The 23,589-nt window shown below is 42.0% G+C and overlaps 1 protein-coding gene across 7 annotated transcripts in view; it reads left to right on the plus strand.

Moving 5' to 3' along the window:
* LOC110077063 (regulator of G protein signaling 8) overlaps window positions 1-23,135 on the plus strand; it is a 75,474-nt gene extending 52,339 nt beyond the window's left edge. For 2 of the 7 annotated variants that reach the window (XM_020789752.3, XM_020789754.3), the window contains exons 4-6: window positions 602-666; window positions 14,943-15,109; window positions 16,664-21,349. In XM_020789752.3, the coding sequence (XP_020645411.1) occupies window positions 602-666; window positions 14,943-15,109; window positions 16,664-16,846 (415 nt within the window). In that variant the 3' untranslated portion in view covers window positions 16,847-21,349. Of the gene's footprint in view, window positions 1-601; window positions 667-14,942; window positions 15,110-16,663 lie in introns of all 7 variants that reach the window. The other 5 variants (XM_020789753.3, XM_078392352.1, XM_020789756.3 and 2 more) reach the window with 3 other exon arrangements.
* Window positions 23,136-23,589: the final 454 nt, after the last annotated feature.

Consider the following 23,589-nt stretch of genomic DNA (forward strand, 5'->3'; position numbering starts at 1 on the left):
TATCCTCTCTACTTGTATCCTCAGTGACCAATTGCCCAAAAGGCAAGAGTGCAGTAAGGTTTGGAGCAATGTAATGGGCAATAGAACAGAATTACCTCTATTCAGGGTAAATTTGACCAGAAATCTCTCTCTCTCTCTCTCTCTCCTCTTCTTTTCTCCTAGTTTATTCCAGATTCCAAAAACATTTTTTTTAAATTTTATTTGAAAAAAGGATAGCAACTATTGTAAACAAAGGTGATGTGAAACAGGTTGGGCAAACGTTCACTTCGAGGGATCAGCTTTGTTTCTCACTAGAAATGCTGAATTGCCTCATCCTAAGCTAGGTGAGGGATGGACATACGCCCACTGTTTCCTGTTGCAGAAAAGTAAGGAGGGGATGGGCAGAGGAGAAGAAGCCTTGTTGGGAGCAACAAATCCTTGTGGATCTATTACACCTTCTTTAGAATACTGTACTACCAGTAGGTCAGTATCTATAATTGCCCACGTGAACTGATTTCTAAGCTACTGTGGTCACAAAATATGAGCTGGCCATCAGAGGAGACAATTCCTAGCCACCTGTATCAGTGATCATTGCTTTTGATTGCCTATTTTTTTCTTATAGAAGATTATCAACAGAAGAAGCTACAAGATGGGCAGATTCCTTTGATGTTCTTCTGTCCCACAAATGTAAGTAGACATCACCAGTCTCTTGCAATGTATTTCTTGCCCTCCATTCTTCGCAATTTACTGATGGGTTTATAATGAGGCTTATTTCTTGATTGCTTCACGGTGCCGAACGGGGGTGGGGGAGCAGGATCCACATCTCTTAAGAAGCATACTAAATGGTATTCCTAGGGGATTTTCATTTCCAAGCTTCAAACTGACTTAATCCTTCAATCAAATCTGTGATTTCAGTGTAGGATCAAATAAATGAGGAAATTTGTTTGATCTGTTTTCCATGCCTCACTGATAATATTCTCAAATGGCAAAATAGTATAAAAGAATGTCAAACAGTAATTTTTAGAGATGGTGAGCAACTTTTCAGTGTGGGATACATTACCACCCCAAACCCATTTGGGGCTGCATCCTCTTCTTGTCACTTCCATTGACATGCCACTGAAATTCAGTGACACAACAGAAGCCAAATATAGCTGAAGAAATCCCTGGCTAAACCCAATAGTAAGTCACAACTAGAGTAAGTTCATTGAATCATTGGAACTTATTAAGGAATTGACTCACCCCATCCCTGCTGATTCAATGGGCCTGCTTTAGTTGTGATTTACTACTGGATTTCAGCCCCTGTATCTTCAGGATCAAAGCATATATGACAGGACAATCATGTTCGTTCATATGCTTTCCTGGGTTCATGTATAAAGTAGAGAGGTTCAGCTTCTTGTTTCCTCTGTTTTACACTGGAAAGGGGTATGATGCTAAATGAAGCAGATTCATCATCCACTCCCCAGTTTTATCTTCTAGTACTCTTATGTTTCTGATATTTTTCACCTCAGCTTGGGTAATATCCACTATCTATTAAAGAAATTGGGTTGTAAGGTAGAAATGGGGAGCATTAAGCTCCCCTCATCAGCCTACCTCCCCTTATACTATAAAAGATAACTCCCCTTAATTCATATAAGAAAAGGGAAAGGGGAAAGTGTTGGGAAACATCAGTGGGTCCAAAACACCACAGCCCAATTGTTAACTAAGGCTGGTCACAGGGATCACATAACCGCTCCCCCCCCCCCCCTTTTACAGCAGATCCACTAGCTGCCAATCTGGTTGTGGGCACAGTTCAAAGTTGTAAGCCACCTTGGGACTCCTTATTAGGAGAAAGGCTGCCTATAAATAAAACAACCAAGCTTTTAAAAAAGTGTTGGTCCTAACCTATAAAGCCCTAAATGGCTTGCGCCCAAGCTATCTCAAAAACTGTGTCTCCCTTTACGAGCCTCTTCAAGTATTAAAATCAACAGGAGAAGCCTTTCTCTCGGTTCCACCACCCTCACAGGTGTGTTGTGGGTGGTACGGGAGAGGGCCTTCCCTGTCGCTGCTCCCAGACTTTGGAACTCCCTCCCACAGGGGACCAGTCCAGCCCCATTTCTACTGTCCTTCCACAAGTAGACAAAGACCTTTCTCTTCAAGCAAGCTTTCCTTTAGTAACTCACTGCCTGTCTGAGTTTTGTTTTTACTGGATTGTTATGCCTTACTGCTTGGAATGTATTTTTGGTACTGCTTTTGTTTACTATTTTTAGTGTGGTATTTGTTTAATCCTTTTCAATATTTGTATTCTTGCTGTTTTTAGTTTTAGATACTTATTTTGATCATGTGAGCTGCCTTTGGTCCTCTTTGAGAAGAAAGGCAAATTAAAAACATATTTTAAATAAATAAAATAAATAACATGGTGTTCAGTTTGCGGTGGGAGTTCACAGCAGCAACTTTTGCTAGACAGGATGCTTTTTTCACTATCAATCCTGTTTCTATGGTAAGTTATAATTAAAACTAGATATTCTTCCCCCATACACCTGTGTCAGTATTTCAGTCGCAATCTGTAGATTCCAGCCTTACTGGTGAATTTTACAGTCCTTCTAAGCTACCTAACAATCCTATTTAAATAAATGGGAATTGGGCATTCAAGTCTCTAAGGCAGCCTGAGGATTTTCAACCATACTACTGTTCTGTAAGAAAAAGCTACTTATTGCAGTTGTTACACAATACAATTTATGTCAGGAATGAAAAGCCCACAATCTACAGTCCTCACAGAAACTTTGTATAAAGCTCCAAGCTATATAATCAGCTTCTTTTTTTCTGTCACTTATAACCAGTCAATTATCCCAGTGCTGGTTATGAAAATATTACACAGTTTCATTGACATACCACACTAGGAATACCCTTAATTCCATTGATACTGGGTATAACCTGTAGCAGTGATTTCTTTCAGAACGTGAGATAAATTTTGGTGAACTGTAGATACTGGTGTTGTAATGTTCTCTCCCTCATTATATCTGTAATAAAACTCTTTACCAAAACACATGTGCATTGCACATGGGTTGTTTAATCAAGCTTATTTTAAAAAGAAAAAAAAATTCTGTTTCATCATACAAGTAAAATATCCTACTAGAGGGAGCTGAGCTTCCTATGCGAGAGAGTTCTATATTTATAGTAAATGTGACCACAGACAAAACTCTTCTTGCATCAGCCTCAGCCACATTTTTGGCCTGGGGAGGGTCATCTCTGTCAGATTGTAGTAGGCACTGGGCCTTGGTATGAGGAAAACAGTGTTAAGGCATTAGGAGATTTTAAAGGCATCATTAACACTTTGGATTGTGCCTAGGAACAGACTGGCAGCCTTTGGAGGGCAAGGGCCACCCAATCCTCTAGGCAAGCATCCACCATCCTTCCCAACTGCACTACCCTACGTTTTTTCAGAGATAGGCCCATGTAAAAGATAATACACCAATCAAATGTGACTAAGGCATGTGTCATCATAGCCTTTTCAGGGAGGGACACTGTTGACTGAACACACATTTACTGAGTTACTACCTGGATATAGAACTGAAGCACCCTACCCTTGTCTGAAACCTACATATCAGCTTCCTCAAGAGGCAAACTAACCTATCCCCAAGAGGATGGATTCCAATTCTGGAACCTCTTCCCAATGAGCTCTAATATTATATTTGAATTCAATATCAGTTTAAATGTATTAAACCTCATCCAGCCCATTAGCAATTCCAAGCACCTACTAAGAATTGCATCAATTTTCCTGATAGTTGAAGAGTGTGAAGTGCACGGCCCAGAATAGAAACATAAATGTAAAAGCGTTTCAAAATTAAAATAGTTAAACACTGGGGTATTGTTCCAGGAAAGGAAGAATCCTTGTTGGATTTAAAAGATTTCTGGTACCCAGACAGTGAAGAGTCCCTGCTAGAATAGAGAATATTATAAAAGGCAGCTTCTTACAGTAGGGTACAGCTTCAGATATGACCAAACAATCTGGATGGGTCCAGTGGGAGGGAAGACGTTAGCCTCCGAAGATTACCAATAAATAAATAAACATGACCATCCACAAAACAGTCACAAAAATCCAGGGCAGGATCAGTTGCACATCACCATTAATCACAGAGGACAGATACAGAAGTCCTTTAACACAAGGCCTTAGAAATATGGCTTTTTATACAAGGTCATCTCCTTTTAACCAGGGAGTGGGCAACTGAGGCTGCCCATATGCTTTTAGGCTTACTATCCCAATTCAGCATGGGTCTTTCAGACTTCTTTGACTTCAGGCCACATAATTCATCAGGAATTCCCCTAAACAGAACTCTGGGGGCTTTAGCCAATAAATCAGAGTCCCCACAATTATTTTCAAGGTCTCACAGGTGGTGAATTGACTCTCTCAGCCATTTTTGTCCTATTGGTAGGTGGGGCTAAGCTATATTGGAACTGCAAAGGAATAGGGGTCTGGTGGGTTTTTGAGACGTATCCTCTGCAGTGCCTACTAAGCAGAGACTAACAGACCTCTAATTCCTTGCAGCTCCCATGGAGGTTAGTTCCACCCACCCATATCTTCTTTCTTCTCCATAGAACAAAAATGGCTTTTGTACAGAGACATGTGAAAGAATTTAGAAGCACCAGTGAAGACCTTGATTTCTTGACAAGAGTCCTTAGAATACTGGCCGGGAGAATTCCTTGTGAATTTTGAAGACTGAAGTCTCAAGAACTACAGAAGTCTCATGTCTAACCTCTGCCATTCATGGCCTGTGTAGCCAACAGTGAGAGATTAAAGGAGATTTTCAAAACATTCTGGAAACCCACAGCCACTGCTCTTTGTTTTAAATGTAACTTATTTTATTCCAGCTTCTGAGAAAGATGTCTGCGAATGCAGCACCAACACACCACCCTGAGTGCAACTAGTCTTATCTAATTTTGGAAGCTAAGCAGATTGGGCAATGCTTGGATGCAGTAACTATGTGCAGTACTTGCCAATTATACTGCCAAGGACCTGTGGGCAGGGATAGTAGGAAATGCTGATAGGCTTGACAAGGCAGCCCAAGGGTATGATTCAGTCTAAGGCAGCTTCCTATGTTTGATTTCTCCACATTAAATGCTTGGATTTATTTGCTAATTGGATTTTATAAAAATCCTGTAAACTCACTGGTTTGGCCAAGTCTCCTTACTTGTTGCTTTAAATCAAGGGTGGGCAAAGTGTTTTCGGACTGCAACTCTAAACATGCATCATCATTGCCTAGGCTGGCTAGGATTGCTGGGAACTGTAGCCCAACAACATCAGAAGGACCATTTACCCACTCTTGCTCTAAATCGTCTGATGTAGGAAATGGCAGTGCATTGCCTGCAAACCTTTGTGGGCAGATCTTTCCCATATTTGCAAGTCATGTTGCACTGATGCTTTGCAATAACATCTGGAATCCACAAAACATGGCAATGTTGCTAGCTTAAGGTGAAGACCCAATATTACAAAATTTGAGAGCAATGGGACTGCTCTGGAAGTGTCTTCGTTGCATTCAGTACAAACATGCATTTACCACTCCACAGGTTTGGAGTGTGGTTCAATACAAAAGGGAAAGTGAAAAATTGGTGGTGAAGCGGGCTCTCAGTGATCAGTGAGTGCGATTTTACCAGACACGAATCCATGAATTCTTTAAATGGTTTAGCAACTGTTTTTTATATGTCTGAATTTTGGGAAATGAGCCATAGAATGAATGTTTATGCATATTAAAAAGACAAAACAGCCTTTCTGGAGCAAAAGGGAGCCACAGAACTGAACTGTTAGACTGTGAATCAATTAAACAAATTGCAGACTAGGGCTCACCCTGGACCAACTGTGACTACTTTTCAAATACTTTGTCTCCAGCCCTAGACATCTTGATGGGCTGTCAGTGACAGTTAAGAAAAACACACAGGTTTGCTTCCACACTGCCACCCTTTAGCACTGCTGAGGCATTGCTTTTCCGTAAGGAGCTAGAAGTATGATAAAACTGGGATTCTAAATAGGGACTTAAGCTCTGGTCACACGAGAGAAAGGCCCTCTTCTTTCTTGTGGCTTTTGCTTCTTGCATAGTTGGGTGTTATGGTCATGTGGCATATATCTTGGGTTAGTGGTTCATATGTTTTTAATCATTCCATTTTTTGGGGGGTGAATTAGATGTGGTATGTTGGTCTACATTCCTCAAGCGGGACAGATCACCTTCCTTTTCTTGTGCTTTTCTGTATCCACCCTCCCTTAAAAAATGTGTGGGTACATTGATGTGTCAGCTAAATGTCCTTGCTGGCCACATACTGATCTGGTCCATTTTCTCCTATTTCCATGCTTCATTATCCTCTATGGAGAGGAACCCACAGTGCCCTACAGTGGTGGTCAAAAGACAGTAGGGGGATTGATGCTCTGTATTTGACAGAGGTATACCAACGCACCAATGTTCCCATTTGAAAATTGATTTTAAAAGATTAAGGGAGTCGAATAACAGAGGATGAAGGAGGTGAGACCACATGCCAGATGCATAGGAAATTAATCAGTTTTGGAGTACTAATGGGATATGAGTTTCGCTGCATGACGAAATGTGGAATAAATATAGTAGTAGCCTCCCAGCAGGCTGGATTTGATGTGGAGATAGCATGGAGACTTGAAAATGGTCTTGTGCCATCTGACACCCCCCCCCCCCCCAAAAGGTAAAAATTCAGGAGTAGTAGCTCAGAAACATTTTGCTGGTGTGACCTTGGCCTCAAAAGAACTATTTGATACCTGTCATTCTCCCAGACCAACGTATTCTGATAAATTTTACTTACAAGGAGGGCTCTTTCTGTGAAGATTCTTAGCTATGTGCTTATTAGACTGCACTTAATTTTTAGATGCTGTGATGCTATGTATTGTATTTGATGTTGCTTTGAAATGTATGGTTTTGCATTCCATTTTGTGTTTACATTCTTTTTATAAGTCATCTGATAATATCAGAGGGTGACAAAGAAATGTTGTAAATAAAACAAACAAACAAATACATGATAGTTGTTGTGGGTTTTTCGGGCTCTTTGGCCGTGTTCTGAAGGTTGTTCTTCCTGACGTTTCACCAGTCTCTGTGGTCGGCATCTTAAGAGGATTGGAGTAAGATAGACAGACTTCTGACTCCTGTCCTCTGAAGATGCCGGCCACAGAGACTGGTGAAACATCAGGAAGAACAACCTTTAGAACACAGCCAAAGAGCCCGAAAATCCCACAACAACCATCAGATCCTGGCCGTGAAAGCCTTCGAGAATACATTAAATACATGGTATTTAAAAGATTCCTTGTGATGAGTTTGGTCTGTTTTAAAGTTCAGTGGTTAAGTGTAGGAAGAAAATGAAAGAGTACTAGCCTATTAATTTCTCTTAGAGAGGCAGCTCTTCAGGGTCCAGATTTTTTTTCTTGGGGTGATGCTGGTTTCCTCTTTTTTAAAATAGTGAATTAAGTGCTGTTTTGCTATAAACATTGAAATGGGGGAAATATAAAAGGCAGGTAATTATAGCCTCCTTTCCCTCACAGGATGAGAAACTGACACGGGGTGTTGAAGATGCTATTCATTACTAATCCTTTACCCACACTCAGTACTTATACGTAATATGTAACTGAGGGCAAAAAAAAAAAAGCCCTCAGGAGGGGTCTTTATCTGTTCAGACTAGAAAGGGAGATGCTACAGATATCCTTTAGCACCAAAAATGCCAGAAAATGCATCTGGGAGAAAAAATGAGAGGGCCACACCTAAAACGATGGGATGCGAAGAGCTGGCACTAGGTAGCGAAACCACTCAGATATCCAGCAGTTCATCGAGAGAAAGAGAGACGTGACCATGAAATGAAAGACAGAGCTTGCTTTCCCTGTAGATTTCATGCCTAGGAGTGATGGGCTGGCCAGTCAGATGAAGATTTCTTTTGACAGGATGCTGGAAGAGACACAAAACTGCATATCTCACACTGCATCCTTCACAGGCTGGACACGTGGCTTATTATTCGTCCAATATCTAGCAGGACTGTATTTGGTCATCTTCTTTTCCTGTTGCTGTCCACCTTTCCCAGCAGTATTGTCCTGTGCAGAGAATCGTGCCTTCTCATGATGTGCCCAAAGTAGGACAGCCTGAATTTCAACATTTTTTGGCTCCGAAGATAGTTAGCTATATATATAAAAACAAGAGGGAAATTCCAATTTTTCCTGAAGTTGGAACTGTGTCAATTACCTGTGAGTGCTAGAATTTGTAATGCATGATCTGAACAGAGCTAATGTTGTTGGAAAATCAAATTACTGTCTTTGTTTTCCTAAGCACTTGACGGCTGACGTATCAAGACTTTAAACTCTCAGCTCTTGAAGTATGGATTAACTGAGGTCCAAATTAGCCATATTTTAAAATATGTATAATATATATAATTAGATGTCTCCCCCTTTCACATAGAAAGACAGGGAAAAGGAAGGTAAGAAAAGTGGAACCATTTTACATTCTGACATTTTTCCACTTCAAAAAAAAAAAATCTACCCCAGGTCCAAAACCTAGGATTTGAAACAAAAACAAAAAAGCACTGGGGTGGGAACTTGCAAACCCCCCCAAAGGAGGGGAGGGCTTGTTTTCTTTATTGTATTGTGGGATAAATAAACAAATAAATATATTTCCTTGATAGAGAATAGGGCAAATGTGAACAACCAGCAGAGCTGACGTTACAATATTCCATTTAGTCTTTAAAATGAAGCAAAATATTATGAAAATCTTCAGTGTGCTGCTGAGAGCAGCAACTCTGCATTTCTTCTTTGCTTCTTCCCATAACAAAGCACACCACGGATGGGGCAGGGCTGTACCATTTAGCCCGGCACTCAGATTCTAAATTTCATAGTTGCCTTCATGGACAGAAAAGATTCTCAACTGTAGGAATTACCCTCAACATAAGAGAGACTACGAAAAGGACAGCAATAAAGGGATGAATTTTGAAGTGCAGGGACTCACCATGACATTCCCCACAACCATGTCCCAAAAGAGAGTCCAAAACGCAGAAATCCACCTAATAGGTCCATGTTGTGCATGTGAGAACAACCCCACCTGGCAAAGTCAGCACAATTGCAGGGATAGGAGCCAAGTTTTTAAATGGCTTTTAAAAACACCCAGCGAGGCAGCCAGGCGGATTTCCATTGGTAGATTATTCCACCACCGAGGGGCCACTGCCGAGAAGGCCCGGTTTCTTGTTCTTTCTTTCTGGGCCTCTCAGTGTAAGGCCCCTCAGCCGTCCTTGCTGGCTTTGTCCGGTGATTCGAGTAGACCTGGGTGGGAGAAGGCAATCTGCCAGGTATCGACGTCCCAAACCATTTAGGGCTTTATACGTCATCACTAAAACTTTGAAAATCAATGCGAAAACGAATGGGCAACCAATGCAGAGCAGCCAGGGTGGGGGAGATATGCTGATATTTCCTCACCCCACTAAGGAGCCTGGCTGCCGCATTTTGCACAATTTGAAGTTTCCACATCAATCCCAAAGGCAGCCCCACATAGAGTGCATTACAGTGGTCTAATCTCAAGATTACGAGTGCGTGGACAAGAGTAGTGAGGGCCCCCCCCCTCAAGATATGGTCGCAGCTGGGCAATCCGCCACAGGTGAAAATAGTCAGAACGGACCACGGACGCTACCTGGGTTTCCATGGTAAGTGCCGGGTCCAGGTGTATCCCCAAGCTGCGAGCCTCACTCTTTGTGGTGAGCGTCGACCCCCCAAAAGAGAGGGAGTCACCCACGCCGCTGATGGAAGGACCACCCACCCTCAAGACCTCTGTCTTGTCCGAGTTCAGCTTCAACCCATTCAACTGCATCCATTCCAGTACAGTCTCCAGACAGCGCTGAAGGGATGGAACGGCATCCACTGCAGAAGTGAAAAAGAGATGTAGAGCTGTGTGTCATCAGCATACTGATGACACGATGCCCCACACCCCCTGATGACATCACCCTGCGGCCTCATGTAGATGTTGAACAGCATTGGAGAGATGATCAACCCCTGCGGAACCCCACAGTTGAGTTGGGGCCGGAACACTCTCCCCAAGCTGTACTCTCTGGGGATGGTCCTCCAAGAAGGAACAGAGCCAGGCAAGTGCCAGGCCACCGATTTTCAACTCAGAGAGCCTCCCCAGGAGGATACCGTGGTCGATGGTATCAAAGGCAGCTGAGATGTCAAGGAGGACCTACTAGGACATATTGCCCCTGTCAGCCTCCCTCAACAGGTCATCCAACAGTGCGACCAGTGCCATTTCCGTACCATAGCACGGCCTGAAGCCCAACTGAAATGGGTCCAGGGCATTGGTTTCATCCAAAAGCGCCTGTAGCTGGTCTGCCACCACCCTCTCCACCACTTTGCTTAGGAAAGAAACATTGGCAATGGGCCTATAATTTCCAATGTCATCCACCACCAAGTTCGGTTTCTTCCTAATGGGCCTAATGAGTGTCTCCTTGAGGGAGACACTCAAGGAGACACTCAATAATTAATGGGTCTCCTGGAGGAGGAGCCTCGTCCTGGTGAAGCTAGCAGCTCTTGGGAATAGCTCCCGGAGAAGCTAGAACTGCTTCAGTCTGGGATCCCCCTAGAAATGGGGGAATTGAGGGGGGGTCAGGAGAGACCTTCCTGCAGCTGATGAGCTGCAGAAGTTAGAAGATTGGGCAGCAACTTGATTTTTCTTTCTTCTGGAAATTCACATCAGCATTTGAATGACACTCTGATAACACAGTCCATCTGGGCGAAGGTAAAAATAAATCTTGAGAAGAGAAAAGAACATCTTCCAGTTTGGCAGCTGGCGACGAGAAAAGGGATTGGACTATAAAAACACTTGAGAGACTTATGTTTTAAATTCCATCTTTTTGCTTGAGTTTGCCTGCTATTTTATTGCTAACACTGCAATAGTTTTAATGTAAAATATTGGTCTCGAGGTTGATTTATACATTATGTATATTTGGGCAAAGGGGAGAGGGAATTTTAAGTGAGGGATAAAACAGTGGGAACTGAAGAGTATTTTATATATAGATAGATCAGATATATTGGAAAAATGGAACTTCTCCCTAGGAAAACTAGAGATCAATGGCTAGATTGGAAAATCTCCTTTCAAAGGACAGTGTTGAAAGGATTTGCACAGGTAAATTTTTGTCTTGACCAGATACAAGATCTTATCAAAGATCCTAAGGAAGAGAAAACAGCAGAGGTTAAATTACACCTAAGAAAAATGCCAGAGCCGGGTGTATTGAAAACAATACCAGATAATACAAATGGGATGGTGTGTTACCCACTAAGCTATGTAGCCATAGCAGCTAGGAAAATTGAGGCTGTTGTCCCCCCTTTCAAAATACGGAAGAAAACAGAGTCACAGAAACAAAAGAAGCACATTGAGAAAAAGGGAGAAGTGAACAGAATATATACTATTTCAGACCTGTCGAGTGTACTTTCAAGACAAAAGGAGGGTGAAAGAGGGGATATATCTCACAATTGGTCTTGGTGTTCTGATGGTATTGGAATAACTTAGATGTAAGCTGTGCTATAATTGTAAGTTGAAAGCTAAAGGGGTAAATACATAGACAAATAGCTAGAAGAAGAAGAAGAAGAAGAAGAAGAAGAAGAAGAAGAAGAAAGATGAGCTTTTATTGGAATATGAATAGATTATATGTCTATATACTTAATATGAAAAGATTGAATGATTATATATATGATGTTCTCTTATATTCAAAACCTTTTTTCCACCCTTTCTATTGCCCTTTACCTTCTGTATCCCTCCCCCATCTCCTAATAGTTTTGAAAATAAATAAATAAATAAATAAATAAATAAATAAATAAATAAATAAATAAATAAATAAATAAATAAATAAATAAAATAATTAATGGGTCTCCTGGAGAGACCCATTAATTATTGCAGTGACCCATTCTGTTATCGGCCTGGCTGCTTTGATTAGCCAGGCTGGGCAAGGGTCAAGGGAGGAGGTGGTGGCCCACCAGCGATCAAGCGCTTTGTCCACCAAATCCAGTGTCACAGGCTGAAAGACGTCAAGAATTACTGGGCAAGGGGGAGCGCTGAATATCTCTGCTCGAGTCACTGTATTTAAAAAAGGAGAGAGGTCACGGCGGTTGGTCTCCACCTTTGATTTTAAAAATGCTGCAAATTGGGCAGGCGAGATATTTGAGGGAGGCCTATCACCCAGACCAATTCCGGATAGATCGCAAACTATATGGAATAATTCCGTCTCCTGATTAGAAGCTTCGCTTATCCGGTCAGTGAAGTGTGATCATTTAGCAGCCCTTACCTTTGCCAGGTAATGGTTAGTTGCGATCCTGACAGCTACCTTGTTATAATCCGTCGGTTCCTCCCTCCAACTGCACTCTAGCCATCTCCTGATTCGCTTCATAGCTCATAGGTCTCGGTTATACCAGGATCCTGCCCGAGCTCTGCAACAGAGAGGGTATTTAGGAGCAATCGTGTCTACGGCCCTAGTGGCAGCGACAAACCAGCCGTCCACCAGAGCTTCGACAGGAGCGCCAGACAGATCAGCTGGAATCCCTCTCATGGTATCCTGGAATCTCATTGGATCCAGTAACCTTCGAGGGTGGACCATTAAAATAGGCCCATGCTCCCTGCGAAGGGGAAGTGCCACTGAGAGGTTACATGTTATTAGGTGGTGATTCAACCATAACAAGGGGACTGACTCAATCCATGGATTGTTGTGCTCTATTGCTTTTAAATGTGTTTTAGTATGGATTTTAATTACCATGTTTCATATAACACTAGTTTAATTCTTTTTTAATATTTATATACCTACTGTATTTAGAATTTACGTGTTGTCTTTTTAATGATGGAAGCTGCTTTGGGTCCTTTTAAGGAGAAAGGAGGGGTAAAATATTTTAAATACATTCAATACTGTAAATAAATTAAAGAACTCCCTGGCAAGAGAGGCTGGGTTTGTCCAATCCTTCTTGTCCTTCCTTCAGCAGATAACATTGTTTTCAATGAGATGGGCCTTTGGCAATACAGTTAGATTGCTGTGGAACGGACTTTTCAGTGAGAGGGTGCTGTTCTTTCTTCTATTGAAGCATTCTGAATATGTTTCTAATCTATTTCATGTTTTAATTGTATTTGTTCTCTGCAATCTATTCTATGCCACTTGGTCTCAGTAGATACTCATTCAGTCAAACAATCCAACAGTAAATTACAGATTCCCATCCTCATCTTTCATAGTAAGATTTTCTAGGACTCTGCATTGCTTCAAAAACCTTCACAATATGTTTCACCACAGCTGACACGGGGCTAAGAGCAGTGTCCGTGTGTGCATGTGTCCATCATGGGGAGCCACACCGCTTCTAGCCCATTTTCACCTTTCCTAACATCTGTTGTCTCTGTGAGAGATACAAAATGTGCAGGTCAAACCAGGACAAAGGATGCAAGCGAGAGGTTTGGGAAGAAGAGAAAAGGGCGAGCAGGAAGCGGAGTGGGAATAGAGGGTAATAAAACAGGAGCTCCCCAGCACCAATCCCTTTTCTGCTATTTGTTTTCTTCATAAAGCCACTAAGTAAACGGAGAGCCAGAGGCCAGCCAAAGGTCTGCCTTGGATCTGTTCCCTCCAGCTGTTGATCTCACTCCTTGACTTCTCAGGCTGCCTTCTGAGACAGAGAGGTATTTCTCAGAAGATCAATCATGGGAAAGTGCTCTTATTTCATCAGAGCCTCTGCTCAGTTTTTCACGTCCTCTGGAAAGCCCTTTATTCTTAGAGAAAGAACCCCTGGCCAGATACAGACATTGAAGACAGCCCGTAATTAGAGCGGAAAGCACGTTAACATTCCAGAGAAGTAATTGAGAGTTTCCATGCTTAAATCCAAAAGACCAGTCCCCAGACTGAACTGCTAATCTTCATATTGTCCTGGAGATGAAAGACCCCTCTGCACGCTCATTTTAGTTAAAAAACGTTCCTCTTCCAGTGAGGAGCTGTCTCTGACTTCTGCTTCTGGCCTCAGTAAGCAAGAAGGGGATAGTCAGCAAGCACATGTTTAAATGCTGTTTACATTTTTTAACTTCCCAAGGGAACAGCCAATAAAAAGTTATGGGACTGGGGTCACTGAAAACTAGTGAACCAACAGTGCGGTTACACATTGAAAATCTGGGGTTTTGTGAGGTTTTGCATGCTTCAAATAAATTTGCACAACATACAGCTGAGTGTGCATTGGTTTTTAGCCAGGAAGCATGGGGTTTTGTTCTGAAAGTGGGGTATTTTAAACAGCCTTGAGGGGATTGTTTATTTTAACTCAATTCTGGATGCAATTTATTTTTAATTGTTTTGACATGTGTGCTCACCTGTGTCGGAGTAAATTGTGTTGATGAGGCTTGTCAAGTAATGGATGTCAAGATCATGGGGTTTTGGCTGCAGGGGAACCTTGCAGTCCAATCTGTGATATATTTTTTTGTATCTGTAATACTGTAATAGCGGTATCCCAGTTTGAAAGAAATTTAAAAATATAAAACAAATATCAAAAATAAAACTAGTGGCAGCAAGTGGCTGTGAGAGCCAGCACAAGGATGGGTTGGAGCCACAAACCCATTGCATTTGAGGCTCCCTGCAGCCCCAAACCCACAATCCTGGCACCTATTACTTGACCAGCCCCACACAGTTGAGTGCACATGCCAGCAGAAGGACGGGTGGGTACAAGACAAAGCTTCAAAGCAATGATTTTTAAAAGCCTGCGTAGCCCCTTGGCCAATATGCAATGGAGCTTAAAACAGATTAAAAGTTGTCCCAAGAGGGACTACTGACCCCAAAACCATGTGACTAGCACGTGACTTGAAATAGTCATGTTCCATTTTGGAACATTACTGCAAAGAAAGACATATATTTTCTTGCTGTTAGTGGTGAATTGGAGGGTGGGGTGGGGGGAACTAGCCTGGATAGAAAGTGGAATTTATTTTCAGTTTTAAACCAAGCATTTTCTTTTCTCCTAGATGGAGTGGCTGCATTTCGTGCCTTCTTGAAGACAGAATTCAGTGAAGAAAACCTAGAATTCTGGTTGGCTTGTGAGGAGTTCAAAAAGACACGGTCAACTGCCAAGCTCGCTTCGAAGGCCCAAAGGATTTTTGAAGAATTCATTGATGTGCAAGCACCACGAGAGGTATGTTGATACGAGGCATGCTTATTTGGTGGCATGGGTTTCTGAGCTGCAGTTCTTGCTATGAGGATTCTAGCAAAGTCTGTCTACCCATCATGTGTCATTCTTTCTAAGATTGTAGATCCTCATTCTGGTATGAGCCCAAGAAGCTCTTATGCCACCCTCATCAGTGAGTGGGCTGCCCAAGCTGTTAAAAATATTGACTGTAATTAGTATATTGTCTTATCCTGAATGGTTATCCAAGGAAATCAAATTGTATGCGTATATCCCACCCCTGTGTTATATACATGCTAACCTTGTGAGGTAGTTTGGGTTGAGACATAAGTCATTGGCTTGTAGTCACCCAGCAGCTTCTCGGTCAAGCAGAGATTCTTCGCCCAGATCTTTCCTTCAGCACCACAGTGGCATAGCGGAAATAGCTGGAGCATGTTGCATAAACAGGTCCTCTCCAGCATGAAGGAGGCAAACATGACAAAAGGAGACACATACACCAGATCATGTATATGTTGGCCTGTAGGTCTAGGAATTACTGGCAGTTCAGAGTTTCTCCCAGAGTTGAAAGCTATTCCCCCGTTACAAACCACAGTCTTTCCCACGGGACTGCACAGCTACTAGAACATTTCCCACCTTTCAGCATGCTATAGTAACTGTGATGTGGGCTGGTGTGATCTGAGCCCAGATCTGTATTCAGGCATAAAGGCTCACCAGCTGTTCTTTCAAAAGTCAGCCAAGCCATTGTGAGGACAGTGTGGGATTGCTCTGGGTAGCTTATTTTTAAAAGTGATGGAGAAAAAGTGTGGTAAATACAGTTTTCTGAAACATGAAAGTAATCTTCATCAAAGTAAGCTCCTTCAGCCTCTTTGTTCATACCATACTATGAAGCAGCAGGATGGAGTAACACTTAATGACTGCAGAGCAAAAAATTCACAAATTTAGCTGTGTAACTCTGTGGATTGGTATGGGTTGCAATAGTGTGCACTTAGCTGAAAGTTAGCCCCACTGGACACACGGGGATCTAATTCCAAGAAAACATGCATAGGAAGGAAGAGCAGGTCCTTCATGACTCATTAGGAGGCTCAGATCACACAGAAAGTCATTTTCTGCTCTGGGCAGAGATTATAGAATCAAATTCCCAATCGTTTGTTCTTTTACTGATCTAAAGTAAATGAATATCACAAGCAAGTAAGCAAAGCTTTCAAAAGCTTGCTGGAGAATTCTGGGAGCTCTAGTTTAAAAAGCAACTTATTTAAACTCTGCAGGAAAGCCAGCACATTTTGGGGTTGGTTCAATATACAGTTTTTTTTCCAGTTGAGCCAACTTTCTAGCCCACCCAACTTTCTCCTGCTTTCACCTGCCACGTTCTGTCATGCTAACACATGCACCTACCCAGACCCAGATAGCATTGGATCAAATGTATTCTGCATTCACTTTTCTGTTGAAAAATAGTGAAGTGATTGTAACAGGGTGACAACATCTGAGTATTTGTTCTGAGTAAAGAAGGTTGTAGAAGCAAGAACAGCTCCCACATAAAACACCTTCATGTTTTCTCCCCCTCAGGTTAACATAGACTTCCAGACTCGGGAGGTGACAAGAAGGAACATCCAAGAGCCCTCACCATCATGTTTTAACCAGGCCCAGGGGAAAATCTACAACCTTATGGAAAAAGACTCTTATCCCAGGTTCCTGAGGTCCAAAATTTACGCAGACCTGCTGTCTCAAACCCAGAGGAGGCTCAGCTAGAACAGGGACGGGTGGGTAGGAGCTGCCCCTCCTTAGACACGATGAGGTCTCTGCACCAGCCAAATTCATTCCCATACGTGAAATTTAAGTTCATTGGTGTTATCACAGCAGTAGAATGAGGTGGGGAATGGAACAGAAGAAGCATGGAGGGACAGGGGCTGTGTGTGTGTATGTAGAATATTTGACATCACAAGTCCAGTGTACACAAATGTCTTGGTTTTTATTTGAAGCACAGGTATACAAACAGCAGTGAAACTGTTTCCAGTTGATCCTCCTTTCAGGAGCATAACATCTGCTGTATATTTTAATGGTCAATTTTGGTAATCATAAAGCCAGGCTTCCTAAAATTTTACTATATCAGGCTAATTCGCAAACAAACATCAGAGTCAGGCCATGGGCATCAAAAGCACAGCCATACCAAGTACCTGCTAGATCAGCTAGGACAGGGGTCTAGCCCTTGTCAGCAAACTCCATAAATCACTGGCTGGAAGTTCAAAGAACCTGGTAGACAGAACAGTCCAGATTGCATCTACGTATTCATCATTAACCAGAATCAGAACAAGATACAGGGCAGTAGCAAGCAAACGAAGAGATAGGCAGACCTGTGGCGGTTGTAGAATGGCAAGGAAGGCCAAAAGTTTGCGCTGCTTCAGGTCTGGCCTGAGACCCTTGGAATCGAGATTGGGAGAAGGAACAAGAAAGTCAACGCCAGACATTTTGAATTTCCTGAAGGCAGAGGAAGAAGTGGCTCTCAAAATCCACCTAAATCAAGTTACAGAGTATCTAAAGCCAGCCAAGTTATTTTGTCATACAATCAGATAAAAATCTCAAAAGCTCCTTTCCTCAATCCTGGTAGTTAAAACAGAACAACAAATTAAATGGTTAAGTGTTTGACCGCTTGCTCTGTCTCAGGATAGGGCTGGCCCCAAGGAACAGTCTATCTTGGGATTATGCTAAGCAGAACTTTTAGGGGAGAGTATATATACAGCCACCTCTCCCTCTACTTTGCAGTTTATTTATTACTTATTTATTTAAACTTTTTAAAATCAGTCTTTCTCCTTAAAAAGGACCCAAGGTGGCTTAACAACAATTAAAAGACAGTATCTAAGTGAGTATACAGTGAGTATACAATACTAAAAGGATCAATGAATTAATACCAAAAAAAACATACACATAAGCACCATCAAAAGACATTCAGCGCAGTAAGGTACAACAGTCCGTTTTTTAAAAATCCGCTTGGCAGCCTTTTACTCAAGGAAAGCTTGACTGCAGAGACAGGTCTTTACCAGCTTGCAGAAGGATAGTAAAGATGAGGACCAGCTTAGCTTCCCGTGGGAGGGAGTTCCAGAGTCTGGGAGCAGCAACAGAGAAGGCCCTCTCCCATGTCCCCGCCAACCGCACCTGTGAGAGTGGTGGGGCCGAGCGAAAGGCCTCCCCTGATGATCTTAAAACCCAAGCTGGCTCAAAAAAGGGAAATGCAGGCCTTGAATTTACCAAAAGGAGCTTACAGATAAGAAAGTTCTGGATTCAAATCCAGGGAAGCTCTGACAGGATGTTGCATAGTATCTTTTCACAATATGTTTGGATGCCATCCTACTGATGTAGTAGGGTAAAATTATGAACTACTGACCAACTTTGACAATCTTCTGATCTGCTGCTGGAGACAAGGACATGACAGAGTTCAAGCTGTAGGAGACTGGAATTTGCTTCAGGAGCTAGAGCAAGTCTAGGTCAAAACAGAACAACACACAATCAGCTCCTCTTCTGTGAATTTTTAACAACATGATCTGAAATAATCTCTGTCCTTTTGTCCTTCTACATAGAATACAGGTCAAATTCACAGGTCATATTTTGTCTTCTATTTCATGCAAAATTTGAACAGAGTTCTCTTCCATAACCACACTTTATTAGGAATATCAAGGTATTTTTAAAATTATATTTAAAGGTAGGAACTAAAGATGCAACAAAAGAAGATACCCCTCTAGAATCAAATTCATTTCTTCATGTTCCCTGATAGTAAGGGTAGTCCTGGAAAATTAAGTATCTCCAAAAAGGTCAAAACTGAAGGATCATTCAAGTACAGATTGGGCCTCCTGTTCTTATGAGTAATAATGGCCAGCTCTGGTCTGGGACAAAAGGGTCAACAATCCAATATACCAAAATTCTACAAAAGCATTCAGAAAAAGCGACATCAGCCCAACCTGCCTCTTCCAGATATTTTGAACAACAAGCTCCATCATTCCTTATTTCTTGCCCTGACAGTTGGGCTGATGGGAGTTGGAGTCCAGTGCATCTGGAGATCACTGTTAAGAAAGCCTATTTTAAAAGGAAGTCTAGGAATGACAACTCCCTAGACAACAAAGAAAATTGCCATTCTCCTGCTCTCATGCACCAATGGACAAAAGTGGCACCAAATATACCACCATTGTTATTTATATTCATTGCTGACTGTTATTTATTATTCACTGATTCATGTTGGTGCTCTGCAAACATACAAAAACATGCAGATCCTGCTCAAAGGGAACCTACTTAGGGAGAAAAACACAAATGAAAATCCAAGTCTTGCAACTCATAGTGTGTGAATATATAGACATAGATATTTGATATTACGCAGCACATGTTTATCTACTCTTAATCCAGCAGCATGCTATGTATATGCATATGATGTATTTTAGTACCTAAGACACACAGCTTAAAATAGACTTCCTGCAGACATCTGCTGTGTCGTAATGCTACCAAACTCTGCAAAGAACAAATATTTAAGGACATACTTTGTAATCGGGGAATAGGGTGGGGAATTTATGCAATAAGGTGAGCTTAAGGAAATAGGGTCATAATGCTGATGAGTGCAAGACAGGTGAACTGCACTGCTTTCTATCTCTGTCACAACATACTTGTTTTGTCCTTCCAAATATGAAGCACAGAGAACTGTAAGGCAGAAAATGGTTTCCATTATATGGCAAAAAGTCTGTATTGCTTTTGCTACCTTTGTGATAGACTCACCTTATTTTGGAGCTTCCTAAATTTTCAGTTCAGCAATAAACTAGGTCTGTGAAAGATCTTTCCCAGGTCTAGATCTTTCACATGCCCAAGGCTCAAGTAAAAAGCTCAAGACATCTGATAGGGTCACAGCCAGAAATTCAAATTGTATTCCTTGCGGTGAAATGAGATTATGCTAACTTTCCTTTGTTGCCTTTGAGAGCTCCCACAACATTTGCAGCCAGAGGTATACGGGGAGGTCAGAACATGATAAAGTAGAAACAGAGGTGGGCTTAAAAGGAGTGGATGCACACTGGATGTCTGTTTACTGCTTTCAAAACTTCTGTACAGGCATACTCTGAGAACGTAAAGAAAACCCGCCAATAGGATTTCCTCAACAAACACATTTACTGGCAGTTTCACACCTGTGCTAAAGTAGCAGAGTACTTCCTGACTCCCATGTTAAATGCCTACCTTATAGCTGGCCCACAGATGTAGTAAGATCCTATGAAGTAGCAAAAACAGTCAATCAGCCGTGGTGTGTAGCCTTTTCTGACCTTCTACCACAGCAGCATGAATGGGAGAAGGGAGCTGCCTATGTGAATGTTCCACAGAGAAAACAAGGCAGGCACAATCAAAGAAGGTGCTAGTCTAGAATTGTTTCTATAGCACTGCAAGTAGTCTTTTAATTTATCCAAGATTCAATCCATTAAATGCTGTCTGTGTGGCACAAACCGGGGGGGGGGAGGAATCATTGGATTCTGCTGCCTTTATAGATGTGCTGCTAGTTTGACCTGAACTGCCCCATGTAGGCAGGACAAAGGGGAAGGCTGAGGCATGGGGATGTGCAGAAAGGGAAGGAGGAAGGGTAGAGTTCCTGGTGCAGCTCTCCTCAAACTGACCCCCTCCAGATTTGTGGGGTTACAGCTACTATCGTCCCTGGCACTGTTAACCTCAGCTGTGCCATCTGAGTGGCTGAAGTTGTGGTCCAACACTTCTGCAGGGTACCATGTTGTGACCCTAAGGAAACAGCCTCCAGCCATTCTGAGGACAGAAGGCTTTTCTGGATTGCTTTGGAGAATCGGCATTAAGCTGTACCTTCTACAAGGGCTTATTATTGTCTTCTTTATGGCCCTCCCACAAATAACAGGCTTTTAGGCATGGACATGGGAGATAGGCTGGTACCTGACACTCCAGACCAGCAGCTCTTGTGGCCTTCTTTGCAAAACTGTTCCATGGGCACTAGTATCATCTTCCTCTTGCTCTTCGACAGTTGCTTTACCTTGTAGTCAGTGGGCTTAATTCTGAGTACAGAAATGCATAGGCTTCTGCTCTTAGCCGCCCAAGCATTCACGGTTATGCTAGCAATATTGACTTTTTAATTTCTTCCATAGAGACTGTAGAACTGTAGCACAAACTTCCTGCCTGCATGCTATATTTTCTTTCAGACCCAAGGCTCAAGTAAAAAGTTTCAGTAATATTGATAAAGTAGAATGAGAGGAAACTTCACGTTTGACATTATAATTAGTTTTGGTGTTCGTTTTTATGTCTGAAAGATCCCTCTTCCTCCCTCCCTCTCTCCCTCTCTCCCTCTCTTTCTCATTTTTGAAGTGAAAATAGCCTGACCATTTACAGTCACGTTTTAATGGAGGAAATTGCCATCCATTATTGGACTGTCAGGACAAAATCACAGCCTCATGGGTACAAAAATAGACGAGTGATGAATACTTTGCTCTCATATTAATACAGCTGAGGAAATGGAAATTGGACCTCAATTACTGCAATATCCTCTAGTATCCCATATTTTGTCAAAGATAAGTATCCAGTTCATTGTCCCTCAGGCAATCCAAGGAGAAAATATTATTTCAAAACTGTCATAGCCTAAAGGTATTAAAAGAAAGTCATGTGATTATTTACTGCATTAGGCACTTAATGTTGTGTTTGCGTCAGACTCCAGAATTACAAGAATCAACAGACATTTTAAACGAGGACACGGGACACACAAGAAGCACTTGCCCATTCAAGATCCAGAGGCGGCCTAGCAGCTCACTGAAAGGGTTCTGGTGCTGCGCCCACCACTCCCTTTTCACAAACAAGCTTCAGGCACATGCAGCAACTTGCCATGGAAAATCTTTAGCAGTTCCTGTAAATGCACGTGCACACATATAAATGCACTTGTGCACGTGCGTGCACACCCCCCACTGAATGCTAGTTCTGTTTGCAATTTTATGTTAGGGGCATTTGAGAAATTCGGTCTTTGTCCATTCTGATATGAACTGTACTGGTCTGCACCTCCCAAACACGTAACTCCTAAAAATCTTGGAAAAATTACTGGGAGTTGGAGCTTTGCAAGCAATCAGACAGAAAAGCAGGTTGTCACTACTTTTGCACTGACTGAATGCTCCAACAAAGTTCTTGGTTCAAAAGACATATCAAAATATGTTTAAAAGGCATATTAGAAGAGACAATAGTTTTGACATGTTTATTTTCAGAGAAAATAATCTTAGGAATGTCAAATTTTCATGCTTCTTTAAAAGAAAGAAAACCAACCAACAACAGAGTAATATAAAAATTGGATGGAAGAAACTCCTGTGTACTGTAGTGGGGTCAAGGCTAATTGAGTGGAAGCCCCAAAACTTTTCAAGGAGCAGAAGTTGTGCCACCTCCACAGGATTCCCTGTTTCCTCTCAGTTGAACTGCAATCATCTGAGGAGCTGTAAGAGAAATGGACTTTCCCAGGAACAATATATTGTTGCAAGCCGTCTCTGCAGTCATGTGAAGTATATGAGGCTGAGTTCATCTTGAATGGGCAATTTAGAGCCATTTACAAACTATATTGTCCTCAATTGTTGATTCCATCTGTCCAGCATCCTACATGTTTGGACTCTCCTTACAGTGTGAGGTGGCTATGATGACGCTCACAGTGAGCGCCTGCACCTCCACATTTTGCATTACTTTGCTACTTGTATGTGCACACACACAAAAGTGACTCGAAATAGCCTGATTCACCTAGTCTTACTTGACATAATGGGGTTCTGTGATACATAAGCTGTCCTTTTCTTCTGCCATAAAGAACAAAAGTCCTTAAAATAATTTGAGAAGTAAATATGCAAATGTTAAACAACAAAAAGGCATCAAGGTGGGTTCTCTCTTAATAATGCAATCTCTCAAGCTGCAGTTTAATCAAGTGCGTAGATGGCTGAATTGATCCATCTCTGTTCGCAATCCAGTGTACTTCAGTACAGAATTGTTTTTGTGTCTTATGCTGTATTAAGGTAGAATGTTTTATAAATATGCCTGTGGGATGTTACGTTGCATTTTGTGTTCACCATTTGGTAAACAGGACTTGTAAAGTTCCACTAGGCTTCCTGTTCCAGCAGCATATCAAGCCCACTGAACTGAGTATTCCTTGAACAAAAGACAAATAAAACAATCGCAACATACAGAGCAATATCAAGCATACCTCATGACAGTCCATGAGTGCCTCTCTCACGTCTGATGTTTTTTCATTCTGTAAACCTCTTCCGTTCCTTTCTTCCGCCTTTCCACCACCAGCGAAGGGCTACAGCAATTTTCATACTGCCTCTCTTCCTCTATAACTATTGGCAACATCAATTTAGGCTGAACTACTACCTTTGATCAGTGATGGAGCTAGGAAATACTTATTGCTACTGGGCTTAATGGTTTTATGGAGAAGCCCCTTGAAAGAGCTGTGTGTGTTTAATTTTAAGCACACTAATAACATTTCTCCTCCTTTACTGCAA

The sequence above is a fragment of the Pogona vitticeps genome, chromosome 4 (assembly GCF_051106095.1).
Source record: "Pogona vitticeps strain Pit_001003342236 chromosome 4, PviZW2.1, whole genome shotgun sequence".
In the NCBI taxonomy this organism is placed as follows: domain Eukaryota; kingdom Metazoa; phylum Chordata; class Lepidosauria; order Squamata; family Agamidae; genus Pogona; species Pogona vitticeps.